At 36.7% G+C, this 25,676-nt stretch overlaps 1 protein-coding gene across 1 annotated transcript in view; it reads left to right on the top strand.

Moving 5' to 3' along the window:
- The window catches only part of LOC127456485 (phospholipid-transporting ATPase ABCA1), a 221,481-nt gene that overhangs the window by 133,949 nt on the left and 61,856 nt on the right, over positions 1–25,676 (top strand). Inside the window, exons 33-36 of the mRNA XM_051725006.1 lie at positions 13,826–13,920; positions 14,736–14,841; positions 22,748–22,822; positions 25,185–25,354. Coding sequence (XP_051580966.1) covers positions 13,826–13,920; positions 14,736–14,841; positions 22,748–22,822; positions 25,185–25,354 — 446 coding nt within the window. The remainder of the gene's footprint in view (positions 1–13,825; positions 13,921–14,735; positions 14,842–22,747; positions 22,823–25,184; positions 25,355–25,676) is intronic.

The raw sequence follows: 25,676 nt of genomic DNA on the forward strand, positions 1-25,676 counted from the left end.
ATTTGTAAGCATGCAATTTTTGTTCTCTTCACCCCATCTCCCTCCAAATATTCTTACTGTATTCCATTAGATGGAAGGAAGTACTAGAAAAAAATATGTTTTCCTCTATCACCTTCCATCACAAAATGACGATCTGAAAAGTAGGTGGCGCTATTACGCATTTTAGCCCTCGCAGATGTGTTCATCCAAAGACATTCAGTCTAATTTTCAGTTCATGCACCACCCCCATTATTTCATCAAATATCTCGGCCTCTGAGTGGACTAGAAGCTCTATCTAGGTGTCATTAGAAATCTGAGATTCTTCCCTTTGTGATGATGTATAACATTTTATCATTAATAGTCGATAACATATATTTACGATCATTTGATTAACATGCTTTTCCTGCAACTTGCATATTTTGTTCTGAAAATCTAACATATAACATTGGATTATTCACACAAGCAAGCTCACAGAGAAGTAAAAAAATAGAAAATGGCTAATTTTTTTGAGAACTTCCTAAGGTAAAAGCATATATAAAGTTTTTAGCTATTTGGGGCTCTCAGTAGCAGTTATCGGAGCATAAAAGAGATGTTTGTATTACAAATATCATATTTCACTTTGATTCTTTTGAATATCTTTTAAACTGTGGTATTAGTGTCACAAAATAAGCTATACAGTCACATTCCTGAGAATGAGAGCTTTCGTTTGATATATGATTTGTCTATTTAATTGCTATTTTAAAGACTTTTATATTCATATTAATATGTCTACCACATAACCACTAGGTGGCGCTTATTTGCGACACGGTTGTTTTAAGGCCTTTTTTTGTTATTTTAAGTAACATAAATGCAGAAGTGATGGCTATCTATGAAAAGTTCAGATTCTAAGCTTTCAAACAAGACCACATACAGTATACCAGACTTATGTATACGGAGACTTGTGCATTTTAAGCGTAAACATTTTTCGTGAATTTAAACACCATTTTGATGATAAGTTTGAAATAAACTGTTGATATGAAATTTCAGAAAAATAAAACAAAAAACAAGTACTGGTATGGGTGAGTACCAAAAAGGAAGTATCGGTACTCGTACTCGTTCTCAAAAAAAAAAAAAAAATTATTAGGATATCTCTCTTTATAATAATAGGCACACATTTTTCAGCTTAGACAGTAACGCTGCCACTGTTCATTTATACCAACAGGCTATTCAAACTCCCTCTGGTCATGGACGTGGTTTAGTGTGGAAGAAAATATATATAGCATACCATTTTTTTCTCTCTCTCTAGAACTCCATGTGGCATCATATACGTAAAAATCTGAAAATATTTGAAACAAAGTTGTAGTCATGAGGACAAAAATGTCTTGTTAATAAAATAAAATATGCAAAATAAATTTGTATATACTGTATATATAAAGCTGTAAATTATTCTCACTAGTTTAGGACACTTAATTTAAGGCAGCCTCACTGCAAACGACTCCTGTTAAAGAATTTATATTTATTATGTTCTTAATGTGCGATCTCAAACACACATTGCACTTATGCAAGCACATGCGATTTCTATGATCTTCTGCACATCTGATGTCTCATACAGTCAGTAAAAAGCAGTTCTTCTAGTCCATTCGCTCTTTCATCTTCATTGATAAGAGTGGAGGCAGAAAGAGCGTGCAGTTTCTTAATGAAATGCTGGTTTCCATGACGATGGCAGATGGGTGTTGTGTATTCGTTAAGTATTGATTTAGCATGATGTTTGACTGCAGGACTGTGCAACAGTCACAAAAAGTCTGTTTTTTAGTCTTCTGCATTGAATCCTATATATGCACAGAAAACTGGTAAGCGCTCGTGAAGATCATAAGCTTCATTGAGATTGCCCAACAGAAATGCAACTTCTGGGAGTCATGGTGCACTGCGCAGTGCAGGTTTGTATAAGTCCGCCAGAAGACAAAACTGTGTTTAAAAGATACCGGTAAATACAATTAGCTCTTCTGAGAAACATTTTTGTTTTGGGGGTTACCATTATGGTGAATAGTGGAGCTTGAGCTTATGTTGAGGACATATACAAGTTACGAATTTTCTACATTGTTTTACTCACTGAGTAATTGCTGTGCTAATCAAAGCATTGTGTTTCCATTTAACATGCATTCAGCATTAGTGATGGGCATTCCGGCTCTTTTCAGTGAGCCGGCTCCTTCGGCTCAGCTTACTAAAAAGAGCCAGCTCTTTTGGCTCTCAAACGGCTCTTTAAAAAAAATGTTTTTGTATTTTTTCAAGTCAAACAGTTTGCGATAGTTTGACTAAGATTGGTGTTAAAACAATTCTAATTAAATTATTAAATGAAATCATACTCTACCTTAACCACAATATATTTAAAAATGCATTGGTTTGCATTTGCATTTAAAGTATGCATTTAAACATTTTAATGTATATAAACAAAGTGCATATAAATGTAACAATTCAAAACAAATACAATCTGAACAACATAATAAGTTGGCTCCGCCCTCCCTCACGCATCTTTGGTTTATTGGTTGACACTGCGTGTCTGATTGACAGGAACAACAGGTGAGGCTGTTAGTCTGAGCAGACAGTCAGAACGAATGTGTGTGCGCTTGAGCATTTAGGCCTATATTATTTTATTTCTTTTTCGTTCTTTGAATTCGTTAATTCTATTCATTTAAATCTTTTGATTATTCATATCTTAATTTTTTAAATATTTTTATAAATAGATTCTGCTCTTCTGATATATGAGCCGGCTCACAACGTTCACCTACAAGAGCCGGCTCTTAGAGCAGACTTGTTCGCGAACGACCCATCACTATTCAGCATGCTAGCATTCACTGTACTAGCTAGTTTATAATGGAAACAGATTAATTTATGTTAATTTAACATGTCTAATTTAGTTGGGTTTACCTCTACTTGAAGTATTTAAATTGAGATTACATAGTAATTTTAAGTTCAGCCAAAGATTTAAACTTAAAGTTAAGTGCCATCAAAATGTATGAGATTACTCAGTATTTCTAGTTAACAGCAATTAACATGCATGTGTAGTACAAAATCAAACCCTAGTAAATTTTATGGTTATTATTTTACTACAAATACCATAGTTTATGTGTATTTTCTGTAGTAAAACCATGGTAAATTTTGTGGTTACCATGCTTTTACTACAAATATCATATTTAAGTCTTTTATCATATTAAATCTTTTCCCGGTTTTCGAATATTCAGACATTTTGCTAGACATTTTAGTTGGAGGCGCAGCTCTGCTGTTCAAGAGACGCAGGTGAGGGAGATGAGCCGGTGCGCTGGTCAGACTCCGTCGGCACGGATTTCGAACAGCGCTGCCGAGTATTCACTTAACGAATCTCCGCTCTCTTCCTAACAAAACGGACGAACTACATCTCCTCACCCGCACAAACAAGGACTTTTCAACCTCTGCTGTCTTGTGCTTCACAGAAACCTGGCTGAGTGAAGCCATTCCGGACAGCACGTTACATCTGCCGGGCTTCCAGCTGTTCAGAGCGGATCGCATTGCGGAGTTAACGGGGAAAACGAGAGGCAGTGGAATATGCTTTTATATCAATGAAAGTTGGTGCACAGATGTAACAACGTTAAAGAGGATGTGCTGTCCTAATTTGGAAGTGCTCTTTATTAACTGTAATACCCGGACAATACCCGGACTCAGTTATTATTATTCTTGGGGATTTTAACAAAGCAAATCTCACACGTGAACTGCCCAAATACAAACAGCACATCACATGCCCCACCAGAGACAGGATCATACTGGATCTTTGTTACACAACAATAAAGTATGCATGTCGCTCTGTCCCTAGTGCAGCTTTGGGACTCTCTGATCACTGTCTGGTTCATCTTCTTCCAACCTACTGGCAGAAATTAAAATCAACCAAGCCAGTAGTAAGGACTGTAAAAGATGGACCAGTGAAGCAGAGCGGAAACTACAAGCCTGCTTTGATTGCACGGATTGGAGTGTTTTTGAGGCTGCAGCCACAGACCTGGACGAGCTCACAGATACTGTTACATCATATATCAGTTTCTGTGAGGATATGTGCATTCCTACTTGGACTTATTTAAAGTTCAACAATGACAAACCGTGGTTTACTGGCAGTTTCGTCAGGCCAAAGAGGATGCTTACAAGGGTGGGGATAAAGTCTTGTACAATCAGGCCAGGAACACACTGAACAGGGAAATCAGAGTGTCTAAAAGAAGATACTCTGAGAAGCTGAAAAACAAGTTTTCAGCTAACGACTCTGCATCAGTGTGGAGTGGCATGAAACAACTCACAAATTACAGGACTCCTACCCCAACCCTGTAGGGAACCAACAACTGGCTGACGACCTGAATGTGTTCTACTGCAGATTTGAAAGACCCAATCTCACACCCCACACCCACTCTGACCTTCACTTCACACAAACACCAACACCTCCTGCAACCCCCCTCCTCCCCCCTCCTGCTACTCAACCTGCACTTAAGATCTGTGAAGATGATGTGAGCCGTGTCTTTCGGAAACAAAAGACGGGAAGTCTTCAGGCCCAGATGGTGTCTCACCAGTGTGTCTTCAATCCTGTGCTAACCAGCTGGCCCCATCTTCACACATATCTTCAATAGATCACTGGAGCAGTGTGAAGTCCCATGCTGCTTCAAATGCTCAATCATTATTCCTGTCTCAAAGAAACCAAAAAAATCACAGGACTTAATGACTACAGACCTGTCGCCCTGACATCTGTGGTCATGAAATCATTTGAGAGACTGGTGTTGGCCCACCTGAAGGACATCACTGGACCCTTTCTAGATCCCCTTCAATTTGCTTATCGATTAAACATAGGATTGCATCATATCCTGCAACATCTGGACAGACCAGGGACATATGCAAGGATCCTTTTTGTGGACTTCAGTTCAGCTTTCAACACCATCATCCCAGCTATACTCCAGAATAAATTACACCAACTCTCTGTTCCCATGTCTATCTGTCAGTGGATTACCAGCTTTCTGACGGACAGGCAGCAGCTTGTGAGACAGGGGAAACTCACTTCTAGCACCTGTACAGTCAGCACTGGTTCCCCTCAGAGATGTGTGCTCTCCCCACTACTCTTCTCCCTCTACACCAATGACTGTATTGCCAAGGACCCCTCTGTCAAGCTCCTGAAGTTTGCAGACGACACCACTGTCATCAGCCTCATCCGAGATGACGATGAGTCTGCATACAGAAGGGAGGTTGAACAGCTGGCTGTCTGGTGCAGTCATAACAACCTTGAGCTGAACACGCTCAGAACGGTGGAGATCATTGTGGACTTTAGGAGAAACACCCCAACACTGACCCCCCTCACCATTCTAAACAGAACTGTGGTAGCACATTGACTCCATTGTGAAAAAGGCCCAGCAGAGGTTGTACTTCCTTCGCCAGCTGAGGAAATTCAACCTGTCACAGGCGCTGCTGATACAGTTTTACTCAGCAGTCATTGAGTCTGTCCTCTGCACTTCAGTAACTGTCTGGTTTGGTTCAGCTATGAAATCAGACATCAGAAGACTACAAAGGACAGTTCGGACTGCTGAGAGGATTATTGGTTGCCCCCTGCACATCAAGAACTATACACTTCCAGAGTGAGGAAAAAGGCTGGAAAAATCACTCTAGACCCCACTCACCCTGCCCACTACCTTTTTGAACTGTTGCCTTCTGGCCAACACTTCAGAGCTCTGAGCATCAGAACCGTCAGGCGCAGGAACAGTTTTTTACATCAGGCTATCCATCTCATGAACAGTTAAATTGCCCCATTGAGCAATAACTATGTGCAATACACAGTTTAGTCTTTCTTATATTTATCCAACACATCCAAACTCTTGCCATTTCATTCCTCTGAAAAAGAAAAAAAAGAAAAAAAAAAAAACATTTGTACTGTACATAACAGATTTGTATTTGCACTGTACATAACAGATTGTATTAGATTTGCACTACCCATATGTATGTGTGTATGTATGTATGTGTGTGTCTGTATGTGTGTATAATTAGTTTTATTTTTTTATTATTATCTATGGCTTGCTGCTGTATTGTTTTTGTATTGTTGTACAATGGAAGCTCTTGTCACCAAGACAAATTCCTTGTGTGTGTAAGCATACTTAGCAATAAAGCTAATTCTGATTCTGATTCTGATTTAAAATGTAGCTGATGTAGTAAAACCATAATTAATTTTTATAAGGGATGGATAAAGCTATTGTGGGATGCAAAACTTATGTGAGAGAACACAAACTATTGTGAGGAAATGCAAAACTATTTTTAAAAAAGGAGCTCCAATAGCTTCTGAACATTTCTTCAGTGCTTTCTTCAATTTGTTTTTCCTGGTCAATTAAGTATTGTGGCTTCATCAATTTCAGATTTATCTGCCCCTTAAATGTCAATAATATATATACAGTTGAAGTCAGACGTTTACATACACTTAGGTTGAAGTCATTAAAACTCATTGTTTAACCACTCCACAGATTTCATATTAGCAAACTATAGTTTTGGCAAGTCGTTTAGGACATCTAGTTTGTGCATGACACAAGTAATTTTTCCAACAATTGTTTACAGACAGATTTTTTAACTTTTAATTGACTATACACAATTCCAGTGGGTCAGAAGTTTACATTCACTAAGTTAACTGTGCCTTTAAGCAGCTTGGAAAATTCCGGAAAATGATGTCAAGCCTTTAGGCAATTAGCCAGTTAGCTTCTGATAGGAGCTGTCCTGAATTGGAGGTGTACCTGTGGATGTATTTTAAGGCCTACATTCAAACTCAGCGCTTCTTTGCTTGAAATCACGGGAAAATCAAAAGAAATCAGTCAGGACCTCAGATAAAAAAATTGTGGAACTCCACAAGTCTGGATCATCCTTGGGAGAAATTTCCAAATGCCTGAAGGTACCACGTTCATCTGTACAAACAATAGTGTGCAAGTGTAAACACCATGGGACCACGTAGCCATCATACCGCTCAGGAAGGAGACGCATTCTGTCTCCTATAGATGAATGTAGTTTGGTGCAAAAAGTGCAAATCAATCCCAGAACAACAGCAAAGGACCTTGTGAAGATTCTGGAGGAAACAGGTAGACAAGTATCTATATCCACAGTAAAACAAGTCCTATATCGATATAACCTGAAAGGCTGCTCAGCAAGGAAGAAGCCAATACTCCAAAACCACCATAAAAAAGCCAAACTACAGTTTGAAAGTGCACATGGGGACAAAGATCTTACTTTTTGGAGAAATGTCCTTTGGTCTGATGAAACAATTTTTTTTTACTTTTTGGCCAAAAATGACCATCGTTATGTTTGGAGGAAAAAGGGTGAGGCTTGCAAGCGAAGAACATAACCCCAACCATGAAGCATGAGGGGTGGCAGCATCATGTTGTGGGGGTGCTTTGCTGCAGGAGGGGCTAGTGCACTTCACAAAATAGATGGCATCATGAGGAAGGAAAATTCTGTGGATATATTGAAGCATCATCTCAAGACATCAGCCATGAAGTTAAAGCTCGTCGCAAATGGGTCTTCCAAATGGACAATGACCCCAAGCATACCTCCAAAGTTGTGGCAAAATGGCAACAAAGTCAAGGTATTTGTGGGCAGAACTGAAAAAGCATGTGCGAGCAAGGAGGCCTACAAACCACTCAGTCACACCAGTTCTGTCTAGTGGAATGGGCCAAAATTCCAGCAACTTATTGTAAGAAGCTTGTGGAAGGCTACCCAAAATGTTTGACCCAAGTTAAACAATTTAAAGGTAATTCTACCAAATCCTAACAAATTGTATGTAAACTTCTGACCCACTGGGAATGTGATTAAAGAAATAAAAGCTGAAATAAATAATTCTCTCTACTATTATTCTGACATATCACATTCTTAAAATAAAGTAGTGATCCTAAATGACTTAAGACAGGGAATGTTTTCTACGATAAAATGTCAGGAATTGTTTAGCTGTATTTGGCTAAGGTGTATGTAAACTTCTGACTTCAACTGTATATACAGTGGTGGCCAAAAGTATTGGCACCCTTGGTAAATATGACCAAAGAAGGCTGTGAAAAAAAGTAATTGTTTATCCATTTGATCTTTAATTCCAAAAATTCACAAAAATTGAATCTTTAATTGAAGTAAAACAACTAAAAGATGGGAAATATCTCATTATTAAAGTAAAAAAAAAAAAAAAAAAAATCAGACGTCACCTACATCACCACAAGTTGTTTGGGAGGGTTTCAAGAAAAAAGCTTCTGCTCTCATCCAACAACAAACTCAAGTGTCTTAAGTTTGCCAGACACTACTGGAATTTCAAATGTCACCAGACTCTATGGTCAGATAAAACAAAAATAGAGCTTTTTGGCAGCAAACACCAGAGGTGAGTTTGGCACACACAGAGATGAAGAAGTACCCAATGCCCACGGTTAAATGTGGTGCTGAATCTTTAATGTTGTGGGGCTGTTTTTCTGCCAAAGGTCCTTGACATCTTGTTTGGATACATGGCATCATGGACTTTATCAAATACCAACAGATAAAAAATCAAAACCTGGCTGCCTCTGCCAGAAAGCTTAAAATGGGCTGTGGTTTGATATTCAATGATCCAAAACAAACATAAAAATCAACACAAAAAATGGTTCACTGACCACAAAATCAAGGTTCTGCCATGGCCATCCCAGTCCCCTGAACAATTTATATATATACATATATAAATTGATGGTTGCTTGACATTTTATTCACACAGTGTCTTCCTGTGTAAGTGGCCAGTAAGTATACAACAATATACAGTATAACAATAAGTTGTAAAGTTATACCGATAGTCAAAAATCTAGCTTTGTGAGACTAACCAAAGAACAAACCTTTTCTCATATAAAATGACATATAAAACTTATTATACACAACTGAATTTGTCAACCACCACAAATTTAAGGCCTGCTAATTTACTGTCGTTCTGAATGTGAATACAGACTGATTTAAGTTATCACAGCAGCTTTCATTACATTTTCTGCCTGTACTGGTACTTATGCAAAGAGCTGAGTAAAAAACTGAATACTCCAGTTTAATTTTGCAGAGAGGAGAACATATTATGGGCCATACTGAAAGGCTTGTTCTTTTTTTCTTTTTTTTTTTTTTTCGTGGATTTGTAATATTCTTTTATAAAGAGTTCTAGGCTTTAAACAAAACCTAACTAAACCCAAGCAATTTGTTCAATTTTTGGAGAGTTTAATAGTGTATGGAGACCATTTTGATTACATCTGCATTGCTTTATGGGAGTGGGCAGTCTCTACTGAGACCTTTGGTCACGGCTGCCATTGGATTTTTACTTGCAGAATCCCTGCTGATACATTTACATCACAGTCCAGCAAAACCATGAATTACTACTGGTTGGTGGCAAGTGGTGTAGACAGAGGGATTTTATCATTATAGAGAGACAAGGTAGTGTCATCAATATTTTTGGTCCACCTTTCCTGGAAGAGAAAGACTTTAAATTTGAAATGCGTATAATATTGTATACATTGTTAATCTCATCAACTAAATTACTGATGAAATGTTTGTTGATGAAAGGTTTTCCAATTTCGTTAATGTTATGAAAAAGATGCATCATGACGATAATCAAACGATTGAAATTAAAATACTTTGTTGACAAAAATGTAATACTGCAAGATATTTACAATGAATTTACAATAATGTGTTTCTTTCTTTCTTTCTTTCTTTCTTTTAAACACAGTAACTTCTAAAAAGCAGCTAATACTGTACTTTAGTAGACTATATTAATCATGTGCCATGTGTTTGATACATGTTTAAATAATGAAATGTTTTAATATTTTGTTCAAATTTTGTAACATGTTTTTTCGGTTGTTGTTCATATTTTTGAAGACATTTAGGCTATATTTAAAGGACATTTTCGTCAAGACAAAAACATGACACTTTTTTTTTTTATTTATTTAACCGGCTCCAAGTTCACCAGAGGTAACACTAATCACCATAACAGTGACTTCACACAAATCACAACTATCACCCAGCTACAACATAAGTCATAAGAATCGAAACTATATACATTTTTATATTTTTAACAGTTATTATTTTTCTACATAAGTTCCCATGTTTTGACCAAACATAAATAATTTAATCAAGTGCAAGGGCTTATGGGTATTCCACATAGCTGCAATTTTGTACTTGATAATTCTGATGCTAGTTGTACTCGAAGCCATAGTTTAAAGAACATATATATTTGAGTTATGATTCCAAAACACATTTCAAGTACTGTTTAATTAAGACCACTTAAAGGGATAGTTCACCCCAAAATGAAAATTCTCTCATCATTTCCTCACCCTCATGACATCTCAGGTGTGTATGACTTTCATTCTTCAGCTGAACACATTTGAAGAAAAATAGAAAAATATCTCAGCTCAGTCGGTCCTTAAAATGCAAGTGGATGGTGCTATGACCTTTGAAGCTCCAAAATTCACTTACAGTCAGCATAAACGTCATCCATACACTGGATAAAATGAATGTCTTCTAAAGTGAAATGATCGCTTTTAGTGCGAAAAAGATCAATATTAAGGTACTTTCTAACTTCACGAGAGGAGAGAGTTCACATAGTGAACGCATATTCGCGTTGGCATGTTCGGACGTAATCTCATGTTTTTCTACCGGTTGAGACATCCAGGATGATTACAGAAATGCACCATTAATAGTGTACAAACAGATACCCTTACGAAAATCGAGAGTTCATGGCAAATTTTACACAAATTTGCCACTGATAATTTTCACATTCAAAAGAGCGGAAAACTTGCGTCAAATTGTCCATTGTTGCCAAAGGTTTGCCGGAGGTTCACCACTACCAGCGAAGAGCTGCAGTCTTATGGGAAACATATGCGGCCAATCAAAAGCTCATTTGCATGTGAAAATAACAAGCAGCAAATTTGTGGCAAGTTTGTGGCTAGTTTAGATTTTTTTAAGGTATAAATACAGATCTAAACCAAAACCAACTAAGCTTCTGTACAGCATTCCTCCTACTCATTTGTTAACAGCACCACTCTTCTGGGTGTGATGCACGTGCGTCTGTTCTGGTATGAACATACCAATGCGATTACGTCACACGCAGGGTTCGAAATTAACTTTTTAGCCCACCAGCCAAGGTGGCAGGTAGATGAAAACATTCTTACTGGCTGTTTTTATTATTATTATGGGGTACATGGGGTAATGTAATAATTACCAGAGCTTCTCAGTTCTCAGTCATTTTAATCCCGTGCGAATCAGTCATGTCAGTAATTTTTTACTTTTTACGGACTGCGCATTCCCGCGCCAGTAAAAAGTACAGTGTGTTTTACCTACTATAAAACGGCCTGTAAAAAATAACCCCTTGTAATATTAGTCCAGTGCAAATTGGCATGTTAGAAAAAGCCAATAGATCTGCACTTTCCAGAACTTTTCTAAAAAAAATTTATGCGTTTCATAACTTCAGATAAAGCTGGTTGTTGCGTTTGGACTGATGCATGTTTTTCTCAAGCTCTTTATGCTGTCGAGTGTTTATTTACCAATGCAAAAGAGAAATGAGTAGCTTTTGATTTTGATTTGACCAGAGTGAGTGCGGGAAATTGTGTTGAGCCCCGTAATTTCAGAACATAAAATTACATAATATGAAGGGATTGTCCATATTTTAAGTTCAAGAGTAATATAAGATTACAGGCCTTGTTAATGTCACCAGTTCTGTTGTATTTAGCCAGATATTCCAATAAATTTTCTCTAATAATCCCAGATACAGTATATGCTCATGTTTAATATTTCCTGCATAATTAATCAGCACAGTATACATTTTCTAATAGGTCAGATACGCGTGACAGCAGTGTGTAAATTCTGTAGACACACCCTACAGAAGTTTTCACCTCCGGAAAAGCCGGTCGCTACGTGATTCAAAGTGATTATTAAACTGCAAATGGCTGCTATTTAAAAGTGAATTATGTAATCTATTTACTGTATAAAAGCATACAATTTTCATAATATGTTATCAGAGATTTAGGAAACATGCCATGTTGAAATACTGGCTTCTCCGAAAACAATGCTACAGCCAGTATATTCTACTTTGAAATGTCTGTTCCGGGCCGAAATTTCTGTTTGTGTTTTGACCTGTGTGATCCCGCCCACTGCCCATTTCCCAACAGTATTTCAACACCCCGGGTTGCCAGATTTGAAACAAGTTAGCAGGCAAACACAGCGCGCTGCAGCCATGGAAGCCAGCAATACATCTAGCTAACATTGACAGTGTTATAAAAAATCCACATGAGCTGGTTTATAATTTGCAAACAATAAAAACATTGCAAACGTATACATTAGCTGATCAACTTACAGTGTAAGTCTCATCGCTTGCCATTGTCAGTTTGCTCGTTCCTGTTGCGTGTCTTCAACCTGGCAACCTGTGTGAGCTTTGAGTCTGGGGGGTGGGGGGGTGGGAGGGGAGACAACTCTCTCCAATATTTTGAATTTGGGCTGCAGTACCCATTTTAAATGCTTGATGTCAATGTTACATATTGCTCCTTTAATTAAATAAATATGTAGTCTGTATGAAGTGAATTAGCTCTCTGCTCGTGGTAAATCACTACAAACAGAGGGTGTGAGTGTAAGTCAAGGAGCACGTAAGACCAGCCGGCTTCAACACAACACCGGCTCCGCACATACAAGTACATGAGCGCAGTGTCCCTACTGCTAACTGAGACTTTCAATGAGCAGTGGGACTAGCTAATGAGAACCATTCCATGTAAAGACCTGCAACCTTATTGACTGAAGACCTACAGAACCCCCTTGATGACAAAACTGGAACATGTTACATTATTTTACAAGCTGACACAAACTGACAAAAAAAGCCAAAAGTGGCGTATGACACCGTGAAATTCACCAGCCAAATAGAAAATGTACCCGCATTTGGTGCTTGCTGGGTGTTATGTGTTTGTGTTCTGCTGAAGAAAGAAAGTCATACATATCTGGGATGGCATGAGAGTGAGTAAATGATAAGAGAATTTTCATTTTTGGGTGAACTATCCCTTTAAATGTTTTTATTAATGACAATTTTAGGATTTACGTAACGGTAACTTAATTAAAAATAGTACGAATAGTAAAAACCAACACACTCTCACAGCGAAATCATCAGGATTCGTACGAGTTTATGCGAACAACATCGTGCGAGACCATACGAAATAGCCAACTCGAAAATTATGTATGAATTTTCATGAGATCGTGTTGGTTAAAATTACTATCAGTATTTGCAGTGTTTGATCATTAATTATTGCCTGTGTATCTCTCTCTCTATCTCTCTGTGTCTCTCTATTGATCTATTTCAAGGCAAAAGCATGAATAGAACTGTTCTGTTCCCTTACTGTGAATCAGCACAAAACAGATATTCATCACAAAAACCATGAGCTTCCTACAACATAGCTGTGTGTGTTTAATTTAGATGGTTTTATGTGGAACTGAGCCAGTATCATTAGTTTCACGCTGATAGTGAATATCACCTGCTCACCAGAGAAACACGTGTGAGAGAGAAAGAGATGGTTTTTCTACTCCTTTATGTAACGATGGATTTCCTGTACCTATAACGAGTCAATAAAACCATTTTTCTCCACTATAAATACAAAAAAATTAAAACACAAAAGCCAACATAGAGGGTCACTATTGGGGGCATCCTCAAATGCTAAAAATGGTTCATAAAACAGTTAAAAGGTAAAAAATATGTATTTTGTATGTTTTTTAGGGCTTTCTAGGGTTTGTATGTAGTAATTATATAGGAATAGCTTTTATGGACATAAATGAATATTTGAATGTTTGCAAAAGTGTTTGTAATGGTTTTATTTGGTGTGTGTTTTTGTAGAGAACTCAGAACACCACAGACACACTGCAGAACCTCACAAACAAAAACATGACCGACTTCCTGCTCAAGAACTACCAGAAATCAGGAAAAATACGGTACAAACATGTGCACACACTCTGCTGAATATTTCACAGATTGAACACAAAAAAAAAAAAAAAAATGGTTTGTTTTTTTTTTTTTACATTGATTTCAACTGGTTTGTCCATTCACTAGATTATGATATGAGGAGACTTCAACATGATCATGTGTGTCATTGTTCGTTTGATGATTAAGTTGACCGATTACTTTAGGTACAAAATAATGTTTGCTTAAATGCTGTGGCACAGGTCTAAATTTGATCAGTCTAAATTTAAGTCTAACATACTATACATGTCTATGTTATTGTTTGATCTGTCATTGATCATATCCTGTGGTGCTGCATGTGTTTGACAGGATATGCAGCCATTTTACACTCTCTTCTCTTCATGTTTTAAGGAATATTCTGGGTTCAATATGGGTTCAAAACTCAATCGACAGCATTTGTAACAATGCTGATTACCACAAAAATACATTTTGAGTCATCCCTCCTTTTCTTTAAAAAAAAAAAGCAAACATCTGGGTTACAGTGAGGCATTTACAATGGAAGTGAATAAGGTCAATCAGTAAATGCTAAAATACTCACTGTTTCAAAAGTATAGCCACAAGACGTAAACAATATGCATGTTAACATGATTTCACTGTGATAAAATCGCCTACTAACCTTTTCCGTGTAAAGTTATAGCCAAGTTTACAACTTTGTTGCCATGAAAACGTAATGCAGTTAACCCTAAAACGACAATGGAAATTAACTTCACATAGAAAAAAAGTATTAAAATACAAAGTAATAAATCCCCCATTGTGTGTGTGTGTGTGTGTGTGTGTTCGTGTGCAGGTATGGAGGCATCTCTGTGGGTGGTGTGAACTCACAGGTCCAACTGAATGAGTCTGAGATTGCATCCAAAATCACGGACCTCAAATCACTCTTGAACATCTCACAGGTGAGAGTGTGTGAGCGACACGGAGAGAGTGAAAGATTAGAATGATTGAGCCGATTGCCCTCTATGGCAGTCGGTACGTTTAAATGCACTAAGGATAATAATTTGTCTCGCATTCCTCCACTGCTTGTCTGTTTACCATAATGATTCTGATAGATTGCTGGCGATTGCTTTGACCTGTGACGTGTTTCAAGCTTTCTGCATTTATAGCCAACATTTGGGAAGCAGTCATTTTGATTTTGCCACACACACCCACTAGAAAGCGCTGCTCATTCACTCTGACGGAAGCGGTGAATGCAGACTAAGGCAACGTCCACACTAATGTATTTTAGTTTGAAAATTAATTTTGCATTAATTTTGCTACTTTTACACCTCTCATCCACACTGGCATGAAAACAGTGCATTTCGAAAACGCTCTCCATTTCCACATACTTTGGAAAAAAATTATGTTAGAAAACTGAAAACTGAGTTTTCAAACAAAGCAGATTAGTGTGGACGTGGCCTAAAACACAGCCTTTTTGGGTTTAGTAATTGCAATTTAAATCTTAATTTAATCGGTTGTGCTGCCTTAATGGGTGGACGTCTCAAAAGTCAAACCCTGCATTGTAGGGATGCACCGATGTATCGGCCACCGATATTTATCGGCCAATTATTGACCAAATTAAAACCATCTGCAAATCGGTTTAAGCATGAAAACACTGAAATTAAAAAACGATGGTTCATGTATAATAAATTATCAACACACTTTGTAAAACTTTTTGAATTAAAATGCACAATCCAGGAATAATGATCCGTGACCGTTGTGAAAGCGGCACTTACTTATACATGATGAGGTAAAACCATCCAAATTGCTTTGAAACCAGCAAACTTTGACTTCTGAGACACTGGCATGGTATCCATTAAGGCTGCATGATTGATTGAGTTAAGATTGAAATTACAATATGGTCTTGCCCGATTCAGTCAGCGCTTCAGTCAGCAATGTGTAAGCAAGCGGCGCCCTCTAGCGGTCTGGACGGCATTTTCCATTGTCCGTTACACTGCGATAGAACTTAAAAGGCCGTTTTGTTCCTTTGGTAACTTTTTATTTTTCCATGATTTGGTTGACATTTCCTTGAAATTTCCCAACATATGCATAATATGAATTTGTGGTTTTCTATTATATACAGTACAAACATTTAAAATGTGAGATCTGTTGTTTGAACTGCAAAAACAGAAGTGCAAAATTGTTTGAGAAGTACAAAATCACTTTTTTTCATATCAATCATCATGTTATCATATTTAGTTATTTTTTCTTTTTTATCTTCTATTTATCTTTCATTGTGGCTTTCTGTAAAATGTTGGCCTGTCGTGTGTTCGACAGATCCAAACCACGTTCAATGGAAATGATTTATTGTTAGAACAAAAGCTTTTGTTACTCTTTCTACATTTTTTAAACACATTTTCTGAGCAAAACAGCTTATTCTGTCATCAAAATAAGCTGTTTTGCTCAGGAATTGTGTTTAAAAAATTTACAAAGAGTTACAAAACTTTTGTTCTGACAATAAATAATTTCCAATAATTTAAGTGGCAAAATATCAGTATTGGCATTGGTATCGGCTAATAGATTTTTTGTTAAAATCGCTATCCATATCGGCCACAATTTTCATATCGGTGCATTCCAAATGGGATAAATCAAGGGCACTTCAAAGGGAGAACAATCATAATTGCCTTATTTAGAGATAGCTTCAAACAGAATTTCCAATAAAAACGACTTAAAAGATGAGTTCCGAATAAACACTATTTTTGAGCCCCACACCTTTCAGACCTCCAAAGCTCTCACAGTGGATGGTAAAGTCTTCGAAGGGAATAGGGCATAGGGATGATAACTTCTGTATGGAACGCACCCAAAGTCTGCAGGTTTAATTTTTCCATTATTGTAATTTCCACAGAGCAACTTAATTTCCTGATCTAAATTGTAAAAAAAAAAAAAAAAAAAGGTATGGACTGATTTAACTTTATTTTGCTTTATTTTCATTTTCACTGCTGATATTTTATTTTATTTGTTCATATTACTTGTATACAATAATATGATGTGAACACAGACCTGTGCAGGCAGCAGGAGGGGGAGGAAACAAACTCGGGTTTGGTACAAGAAATCGAACCAAGTGTGAAAGCACCCTAAATGTCTTTTGAGATCATTGACGTTGCTAGACACTATTTCTGATGGCTTCAGCCCCCCTTCATTTAATCTCAGCCCCCCTAAAAATTTGTGACTGCAATCAGCACACAAATGTGTGATTGCCCGTTATGATCTCTTTAAACAGTGGCAGCACTGCACTAGTTTAAAGTGCGAGAGTGCTTTGGTGGCTTTTCCCACCTGTAAAGACTGACTATGGCACGAGCCAGTAGCATTCAAGTGCGGACTGTGATCGAGCATGTCATTGGTTTGACACACTATTCACCCCTTCACTGAATTAGTCAGTCATCTGAGTTCCAATGAGACAATTCATGACCAAGTGAGGATCAGAGTCTGTTGACTGGCTGAAGGAGAGGAGGAATGTAATTCGTTTAGTTTGGTAATCTCATTTGACAAGGAGAGAAAGGGGCTGGATAAATTATGAGTAAAAGTGACTGATGATGATATTATAATGACATCAGGATGTAATTGAAACTTATATTTTTTTATGCCAATATTGTTGTCTTTTTTATAGCTTGGTAGGCATGCACAACAGTTTACAAAATGATTGATTTGCTTTGTTGTCATTTGTGGGGAAAACACTTATGATGATTAAACACTGCTGAAGTCTCTTGTTAGAATTGTAGACATGCACATTTAATCATTCAAAATCTGTGCTTCATCAGTGGTTTAATGACTTATTGCCAGTTGGTGTAAAAAGTTTTTTTTTTTTTTTCTAAAAGTTACTAGTTACTGAACAAATTATGCCAAAAAGAACAAATCGGAACTAATCTTTTAAACAGATTCAAAATACTTTAGTCACGTGCTAATGACAGACAGAGAAACCAAATAATGATTATGTTAATTTTGACATTTATTGTAATAAAAGTTTTTTGCAGTGTTTAATGTAACTTTAGAAGTTGCAAAATTGATTAATGTTCTATAATTTTTCTAAATAAATGGAGAACAAACAAAGGAATGATTAGGACAGATGAAACATGTTGCCAATAATTAGACAATTACGATAATATATAGTTTGTCTATGGCTATGGTTCTTCAAGCAGTTTATATATATATATATATATATATATATATATATGTGTGTGTGTGTGTGTGTGTGTGTGTGTGTGTGTTTATTATAGAAAATTACAATATTCCGAATGAATATAAGCTGGCTAACTTGAATGATGTAAACACAGTTTAAAAAACAAAAAAAAACACTATACAGCAACAGAGTGGAATACCTAAAATATGCAAATATTATAGTGTCATAGGGCTGAGCCCCCTTTAGATTGAAATCCTAGAATCGCCCCTGTTTGAGATGACAGTGGTGGCTAATACCAAATTGCCACATTTTCTTTTACTGTACGAACAACAATATAATGGGGGTATTTTGTGACGGAAATTTTTTCACAAGGGAATCAAGTTCACTGCGTTCTGTTTGGAATCCAGTTGAGCTGACACATCTTATTAAAATAACCCTTTTTGTTGTTAAATTACCACCAGCTTTTATGTTGGTCTTTGTAACATCACATTAATTTAGATTCACAAGTAGCAATTACTTTTATACATTTGCAGCATTCAGTAATTGGTCTCATTTGCATATATGTTTATTACTTAAGCATCAAAACATGGGGTGAAAAATATCTACAGGTATTTAAATATGTATGAACAGCTTGGTACACTTGGCGGTGATGTTCTTGCAGCGATTTGAAGTGTGCATTCGATTCACTGCTTCTGCATTTGGTAATCGCATTTTTCAGGCCTCATTTAAATTGTGTGGAAATTCCCACCAGCTCTCGGCTCAGCATTTATCATGCATTAACTCTTGAAATATAGAGATAATGTTTTTCTCACAGTGCAATTTAGTTTAAAGTTTGAGGAGTTTGAAAAGGATATCTGTTGCTTCTTAAATTCCGATAACATTTTATTCCCTTGATATATTCCCTCATGTAATCTTTTGAAGTGATTTGACCCAGAAAGTGATGCTCTGAAAACAGTATTTTCAACATGTTAAAAAAATAAATAATGCAGGAGAGCACATATTTAGACAAACAATTAAAAGATAAGCAGATGCAATCCTAGAAAATATCAACCTTGAATTCAGTTGTAAAATTAATTGCAATGGACTGTAGGCCAGTAAAAGGCTTATGCTCAATGATATGAATATAACATAAACAGTGTATTGACTTCTAAAGCCAGTAATGTATATATAAAATTCTTTACTCATCTCTCACAATAATGTCTTTGAATTATGTACATTTGCGGGCTTTTCTCAGCAAATATTGATAAATCAATACTGTCCGAACAAACCGATTCACTAAAATGAATTAAATTCCCAACGCTCCTTGAAATTATGATTTCATCTTGTTTGGCTGAAAAGCTTTGTCTACAAACTATGTGACCAATGAAACTGCGCATTAGAAAAAGTAGCTTGTTACTGCACTGAAAAAAGGGGAAAGCAACTCTATTGAAAATACTAAAATGGTACACTTGAAATCAACTTTAAAGAATAGTTCAACTAAAAATTTTAATTCCCTCATCACTTACTCACCCTCATGCCATCTCGGATGTGTATGACTTTCTTTCTTCAGCAGAACACAAATGAAGATTTTCAGAAGAATGTCTCAGCTCTTTTGGTCCATACAATACAAGTGAATGGGTGCCAACATTTTGAAGCTCCAAAAATCATATAAGTCAGCATAAAATTAATCCATAAGACTTCAGTGGTTAAATCTATATCTTCAGAAGTGATTTGATAGGTGTGGGTGAGAAACAGATCAATATTTTAGAAAATTTATACTATAAATTCTCTTTCCTACTCAGTTATGCTCCACTTTAACTTTCACATTCTTCTTCTTGTGTTTTTGTTGATTCACATTCTTCATTCATCCACCCCCTACTGGGCAGGGAGAAGAATTTCTAGCAAAAATGTACTTAAATATTGATCTGTTTCTCACCCACACCTACTTTTTTGGCAGTGCACAGAGGACCAACAGCATATTAACAGCAGGTGATCATAATGTTTTGGCTCATCGGTGTATATATGCTAGCTAGCATAAAGCTGTTTGAACAGATAAAATTTAAGTTAGTTTAGCTCAATTCTTTCAGGTTTCCACTACACCAAGTATTTGAATAGAGCCTACATTTTAATTTCATATCAAATAAACTCAATTTCATTGTGTGGAACCAATGCCCACAACTGAATTAAGTAAAACCAAATAATTTAATTTCATTAATTAATTAATATATTTATTTTTACATGATATATCTGAAACGGAGTCCCTACAGTCATGGAATATCGGGGTACTTTACTGTGATTTTCAGGCCTAGAAAATCATGGAAATTAATATAATCTTCAATATGCTTTATATACATTTTCAAATTATGCTTTGCTCTAAAATATTTCCTTAGCTAGATACTGCTCGAATCAGTCTGAATTTGAATTATTTTTTAAACATCTTTTTCCAGCAATCACAAATGAGTGGAAAGGCCATGGAGGAGTCAAGGAAATTCACTGGTTGTAAAGTTTGGGAATACTGCTGGAATTATTCAGACTTGAATGTGCAGTACGGCTTGTATAGCACAAGCAAGGGTGTCTTGGGCAGTGTGCCAGGATCTGCTCAGTCTAATAGGGATTTAATGCTGATTAGCTCTTTGATGGACGGATGTAATGTGCCCTCCATTCCCTCTCATTCACATGAGCACCTGAGAACTTTTGGCACACCCTCTGTGTGAATGTGTGTGTTTGAGCAAGGTAGTTTGTGTCCGTCTTGTATTTAATATGTCACCTAGGGAGCAGTAAACATTAGCATTTATATCAAATAAAAAAATTAATATATATATATATGCTTTTGTGTATATAAAATCAAATCAAACTGGCATACATTAAAGGGATAGTTCACCCAAAAATTTTAATTCTCTCATCATTTACTCACCCTCATGCCATCTCAGATGTGGATGACTTTCTTTCTTCTGCTGAACACAAACAAAGATATTTAGAAGAATATTTCAGCTATGTAGGTCCATACAATGCAAGTGAATGGTGACCAGAACTTTCAAGCTGCAAAAACTGTGAAGTATACAATTATAAATCTCCACTTTCAAAAGCCCTCCTATGTGCGTTCACGAGAGTTCTTCTACTTCTGTTTTTTTTTTTTAGCGATTTGCATTCTTCATGCATATCACCACCTATTGGGCAGGGAGGAGAAAGAAATAAAAGGGAGGGATAAAGGAAAGGAAACGAATGAATAAATTATATTTGCACAACAACCCAGCAGGTGGCAATATGCATGATGAGGTGCCTGGGTAAAGTAAAGTAAAGACGCTGACTACCACACCTGGAGTTGCAAGTTCAAATCCAGGGCGTGTTGAGTGACTCCAGTCAGGTCTCCTAAGCAACCATTTGGCCTGGTTGCTAGGGTGGGTAGAGTCACGTTGGGTTAACCTCCTCATGGTCTCTATAATGTGGTTCTCGGTCTCGGTGGGGCGCGTTGTGAGTTGTGCGTGGATGCCGCGGAGAATAGCGTGAAGCCTCCACACGTGCTACGTCTCTGCGGTAACGCGCTCAACAAGCCACGTGATAAGATGTGCGGATTGATGGTCTCAGACGCGGAGGCAACTGAGATTTGTCCTCCGCCACCTGGATTGAGGCGAGTCATTACACCACCACGAGGACTTAGAGTACATTTGGGAATAGGGCATTCCAAATTGGGGAGTAAAGGGGAGAAAAAATAAAAAGAATAAAACAAAAAATATGCACGATGAATGCAAATTGCCAAAAACAAAATAAGACGTCTCGTGAATGCGCATTAGAGGGTTGTTTGAAATTGGAGATTTATAGTAAAAAATTACTTAAATATTGATCTGTTTCTCATCCATACCTATCATATCTCTTCTGAAGACATGGATTAAACCACAGGAGTCATTTGGATTACTTTCATGCTGCCTTTTTGTGCTTTTTTGAGTTTCAAGTTCTGGCCACCATTCACTTGCATCGTATGGACCTGAAACATGCAAACTGCAGAGCTGAAACATTCTTTTAAAAATCTTTGTTTGTGTTCTGCAAATGAAAGTAAGTCATACACATCTGAGATGGCATGAGGGTGAGTAAATGATGAGAGAATTAAAATTTTTGGGTGAACTACCCCTTTAATGTATGCCAGTTTGATTAAAACAGCTTTTTTGTGGCCAAGACTTCATTGTATGTGGCAATTTAACAACTCTATCAAAGTGGATAGCTATCACAACAACGCAGCTACAGTATAGGCCGCCATCTTGATTGTTTTGGATCACATGACAACAAATAGGTAATTGTTTTGGAATATCTCAGCTTTCCCTATCCACACTACAACGCAAAGACAGCGTTTTCAAATGTATCCACTTGGGAGAGCGTTTTCGAAAATCTCAGTTTTTGCTGGAAAAAAACGCTGTCTCTGTGTGGACGGAAGGCCAAAACGTAGAGAAATTCATGCGTTTTTCAAATGAAAACGTATTAGTGTGGACATGGCCTAATATGAATTAGAATTCCCAATGCTTTATATGAGAGAGATAGAGTGAGGTGAGCATTTGATAATTACCTCAGTTCGCTCGACTGTAAAGTTGTGCGCGCAGTGCAATGTGACAAAAAATACTGGTTGACGGTTACTTGTATAAACAGCAAAAGCTGTAGTATAATAAAATCAATTACTGTCATGCAACTAACAATAGCACATACACATTGATTCATCACTATCTCTCCTCACATCTCTACAGAGTAACCTTACAGATGAAATATTCCAAAATATTCAGATGTTACTAGTGGAGCTGGGCACCAGAGACAATGTAAAGGTAAGTACTTCATATTTACTTTATAGTCATTTATTTTATATTATACTGTATATTAGTATAATTTTACACACACACACACACACACACACACACACACACACATATATATATATATATATACTACACCTGTTTACCAAGGTACATCAACTTTTGAACATAATATCTTGGGGTTTTGTTTTATGTTTTTAGTTTAGGATGTTGTTGTCTGCATTGCATAGACATACTATTGTAGTATTATGGTTCACTTGCATTGTCAACTGAGGCTGTACCATATAATATAATAAAAATAAAGTCTAACATTGAACTCGTATCAGCCATATCATGAGTTTCACCTTTTAACCTGATAAGTGTAGTACAATACAAACATTAATAGTAGATAAAACACTTGAATAATCATGTTAAAATATACTGGTAACTGGTGATTGAGTCCCCTGTCCTCTATGTAAAAGCGCTTTGAGTATAGTGTCAGAAAAGCAATATAAGTGTAAAATTCATTAATTCAAATTATCTAAATAAGAGTGTTTTTTATCTTCATCAAAGCAAGTAATATTTCAGTTTGAAATGTTTACTCTTATAAAACAATATCAACATGAAAATACCCGTTATGACCAGCTCTGAATATCTCCCAGCGATGTCCAGGTAAACTCAAATCATGACATTGATCCGCCAGCAGAGCAGTGCCAAAACACGACTGACGTAAAGTGTTATTCCGAAAATTGCTTGCAATTTTACATTTCAACCACAGGTGTTGCTAGAGAGCACAAAGTTGCATAGTGCAAGTACTTAAAGCCATGATATTTCTAGGATCTAATGATTAATTTGTTTTAAAAGTAACCACATAACTAATAACCTTACTTTTATGTTACTGTCTAAAACACTTTCCCGCTCAACAAGTTAAAAATAATGTTTACATTTCCTCCTTGTTAATTGTTGCATACAAGGCATACACACTCAGCAACACACGTTTCTTTCTTACCATGAACAGTTTTCACAGAAAAAATATAAGAGACCACTGCAAAATTATCAGTTTCTCTGGATTTACTATTTATATTTATGTGTTTGAGTAAAATTAACATTTTTGTTTTATTCTATAAAGTACTGACAACATTTCTCCCAAATTCCAAAAAAAATTATTGTCATTTAGAGCATTTATTTACAGAAAATGACAACTGATCAAAATAACAAAACAGATTAAGTATTTTCAGACCTCGAATAATGCAAAGAAAACAAGCTCATATTCATTTTTAAACAACACGATACTAATATTTTAACTTAGGAAGAGCTCAGAAATCAGTATTTAGTGGAATAACCCTGATTTTCAATCAAAGCTTTCATGCATCTTGGCATGCTCTCTACCAGTCTTTTACACTGCTGTTGGGTGACTATATGCCACTCCTGGTGCACAAATTCAAGCAGCTCGGCTTTGTTTGATGGCTTGTGGCCATCCATCTTCCTCTTGATCACATTTCAGAGGTTTTCAATGGGGTTCAGGTCTGGATATTGGGTTGGCCATCACAGGGTCTTGATCCGGTGGTTCTCCATCCACACCTTGATTGACCTGGCTCTGTGGCATGGAACATTGTCCTGCTGGAAATCCAATCCTCTGAGTTGGGGAACATTGTCAGAGCAGAAGGAAGCAAGTCTTGCAGGATAACCTTGTACGTGACTTGATTCATGCATCCTTCACAAAGGATTCCAGCCTTGCTGAAGCACCCCCAGATCATCACCAATCCTCCACCTGGTCATCGGAGACCTGGAGGCCTACAAGCCACAGTGTCTCACATCCACTGTGAAATTTGGTGGAGGATCGGTGATGATCAGGGGGTGCTGGGAATGTGATCAAAAGGAAGATGGATGGCCACAAGCCATCAAACAAAGCCGATGGCCTGCGACCTCTTGCCTGCAGCCGAATCACAGCAGTGCTGATGTAGGGCCATATAGCACTCTTGCTCGTGTGATATTGCTTATATATATATATATACTGTATATATATATATATATATATATATATATATATATATATATATATATATGAACATATTTCAACTTAATGTCAATAACTGTAATCTGATTACAAGAATGGAAAATGTTGTTACACTACTTTTTGTAATCTAATAACTTTGCTGTAATATAATTACTTTGTAATCAGATAACACCCTAGACTGGTTTTGGAATAATACTTTATTTGAATAAGGAAGGAAGTATTATGATGGTAAAAGGGTTGATGCATAACCTGGGGACAAATCTAATGTCAACTTAAATCTAAAAAAGTGTCTTTTAAAAGTCTGTATTATTTTATTTTTATTCACATTTTCTCAAAATGTATGTGTACAGTACAAATACCGTGTTTGTGTGTGTGTAGGTCTGGTTCTATAATCAGGGTTGGCATTCACTCGTGTCGTTCCTGAATGTGGCCAGTAACGGAATTCTTAGAGGGAATCTGCCCGCGGGACGCCGACCAGAAGAATATGGCATTACGACATTCAACCATCCGCTGAATCTCACTAAAGAACAGCTCTCATTTGCAGCAATGTGAGTACTACACAACACTGTACACAAACACATCATCATGCGCGCAAAAACGGCACATTAACTAAAGTTCATCACGTTAACTATGGACATGTTCCACCAATACATATATGTACAAAAATATATAGTTTAACCATACTTTAACCAAAGTTTAACCATGGTATTTGCTATAAAACAATAGTAACCAAAAAATTAACCATAGTTACTACAGTATTACTATAGTAAAACCAAAGTTACAATAGGGATACTAATACTTTGTATACTTTGTAAGGGTTAAACAAATAGGGTGATTATACTTAATATACACTAATAAACTAGACAACAC

Source organism: Myxocyprinus asiaticus, chromosome 2 (assembly GCF_019703515.2).
Source record: "Myxocyprinus asiaticus isolate MX2 ecotype Aquarium Trade chromosome 2, UBuf_Myxa_2, whole genome shotgun sequence".
In the NCBI taxonomy this organism is placed as follows: domain Eukaryota; kingdom Metazoa; phylum Chordata; class Actinopteri; order Cypriniformes; family Catostomidae; genus Myxocyprinus; species Myxocyprinus asiaticus.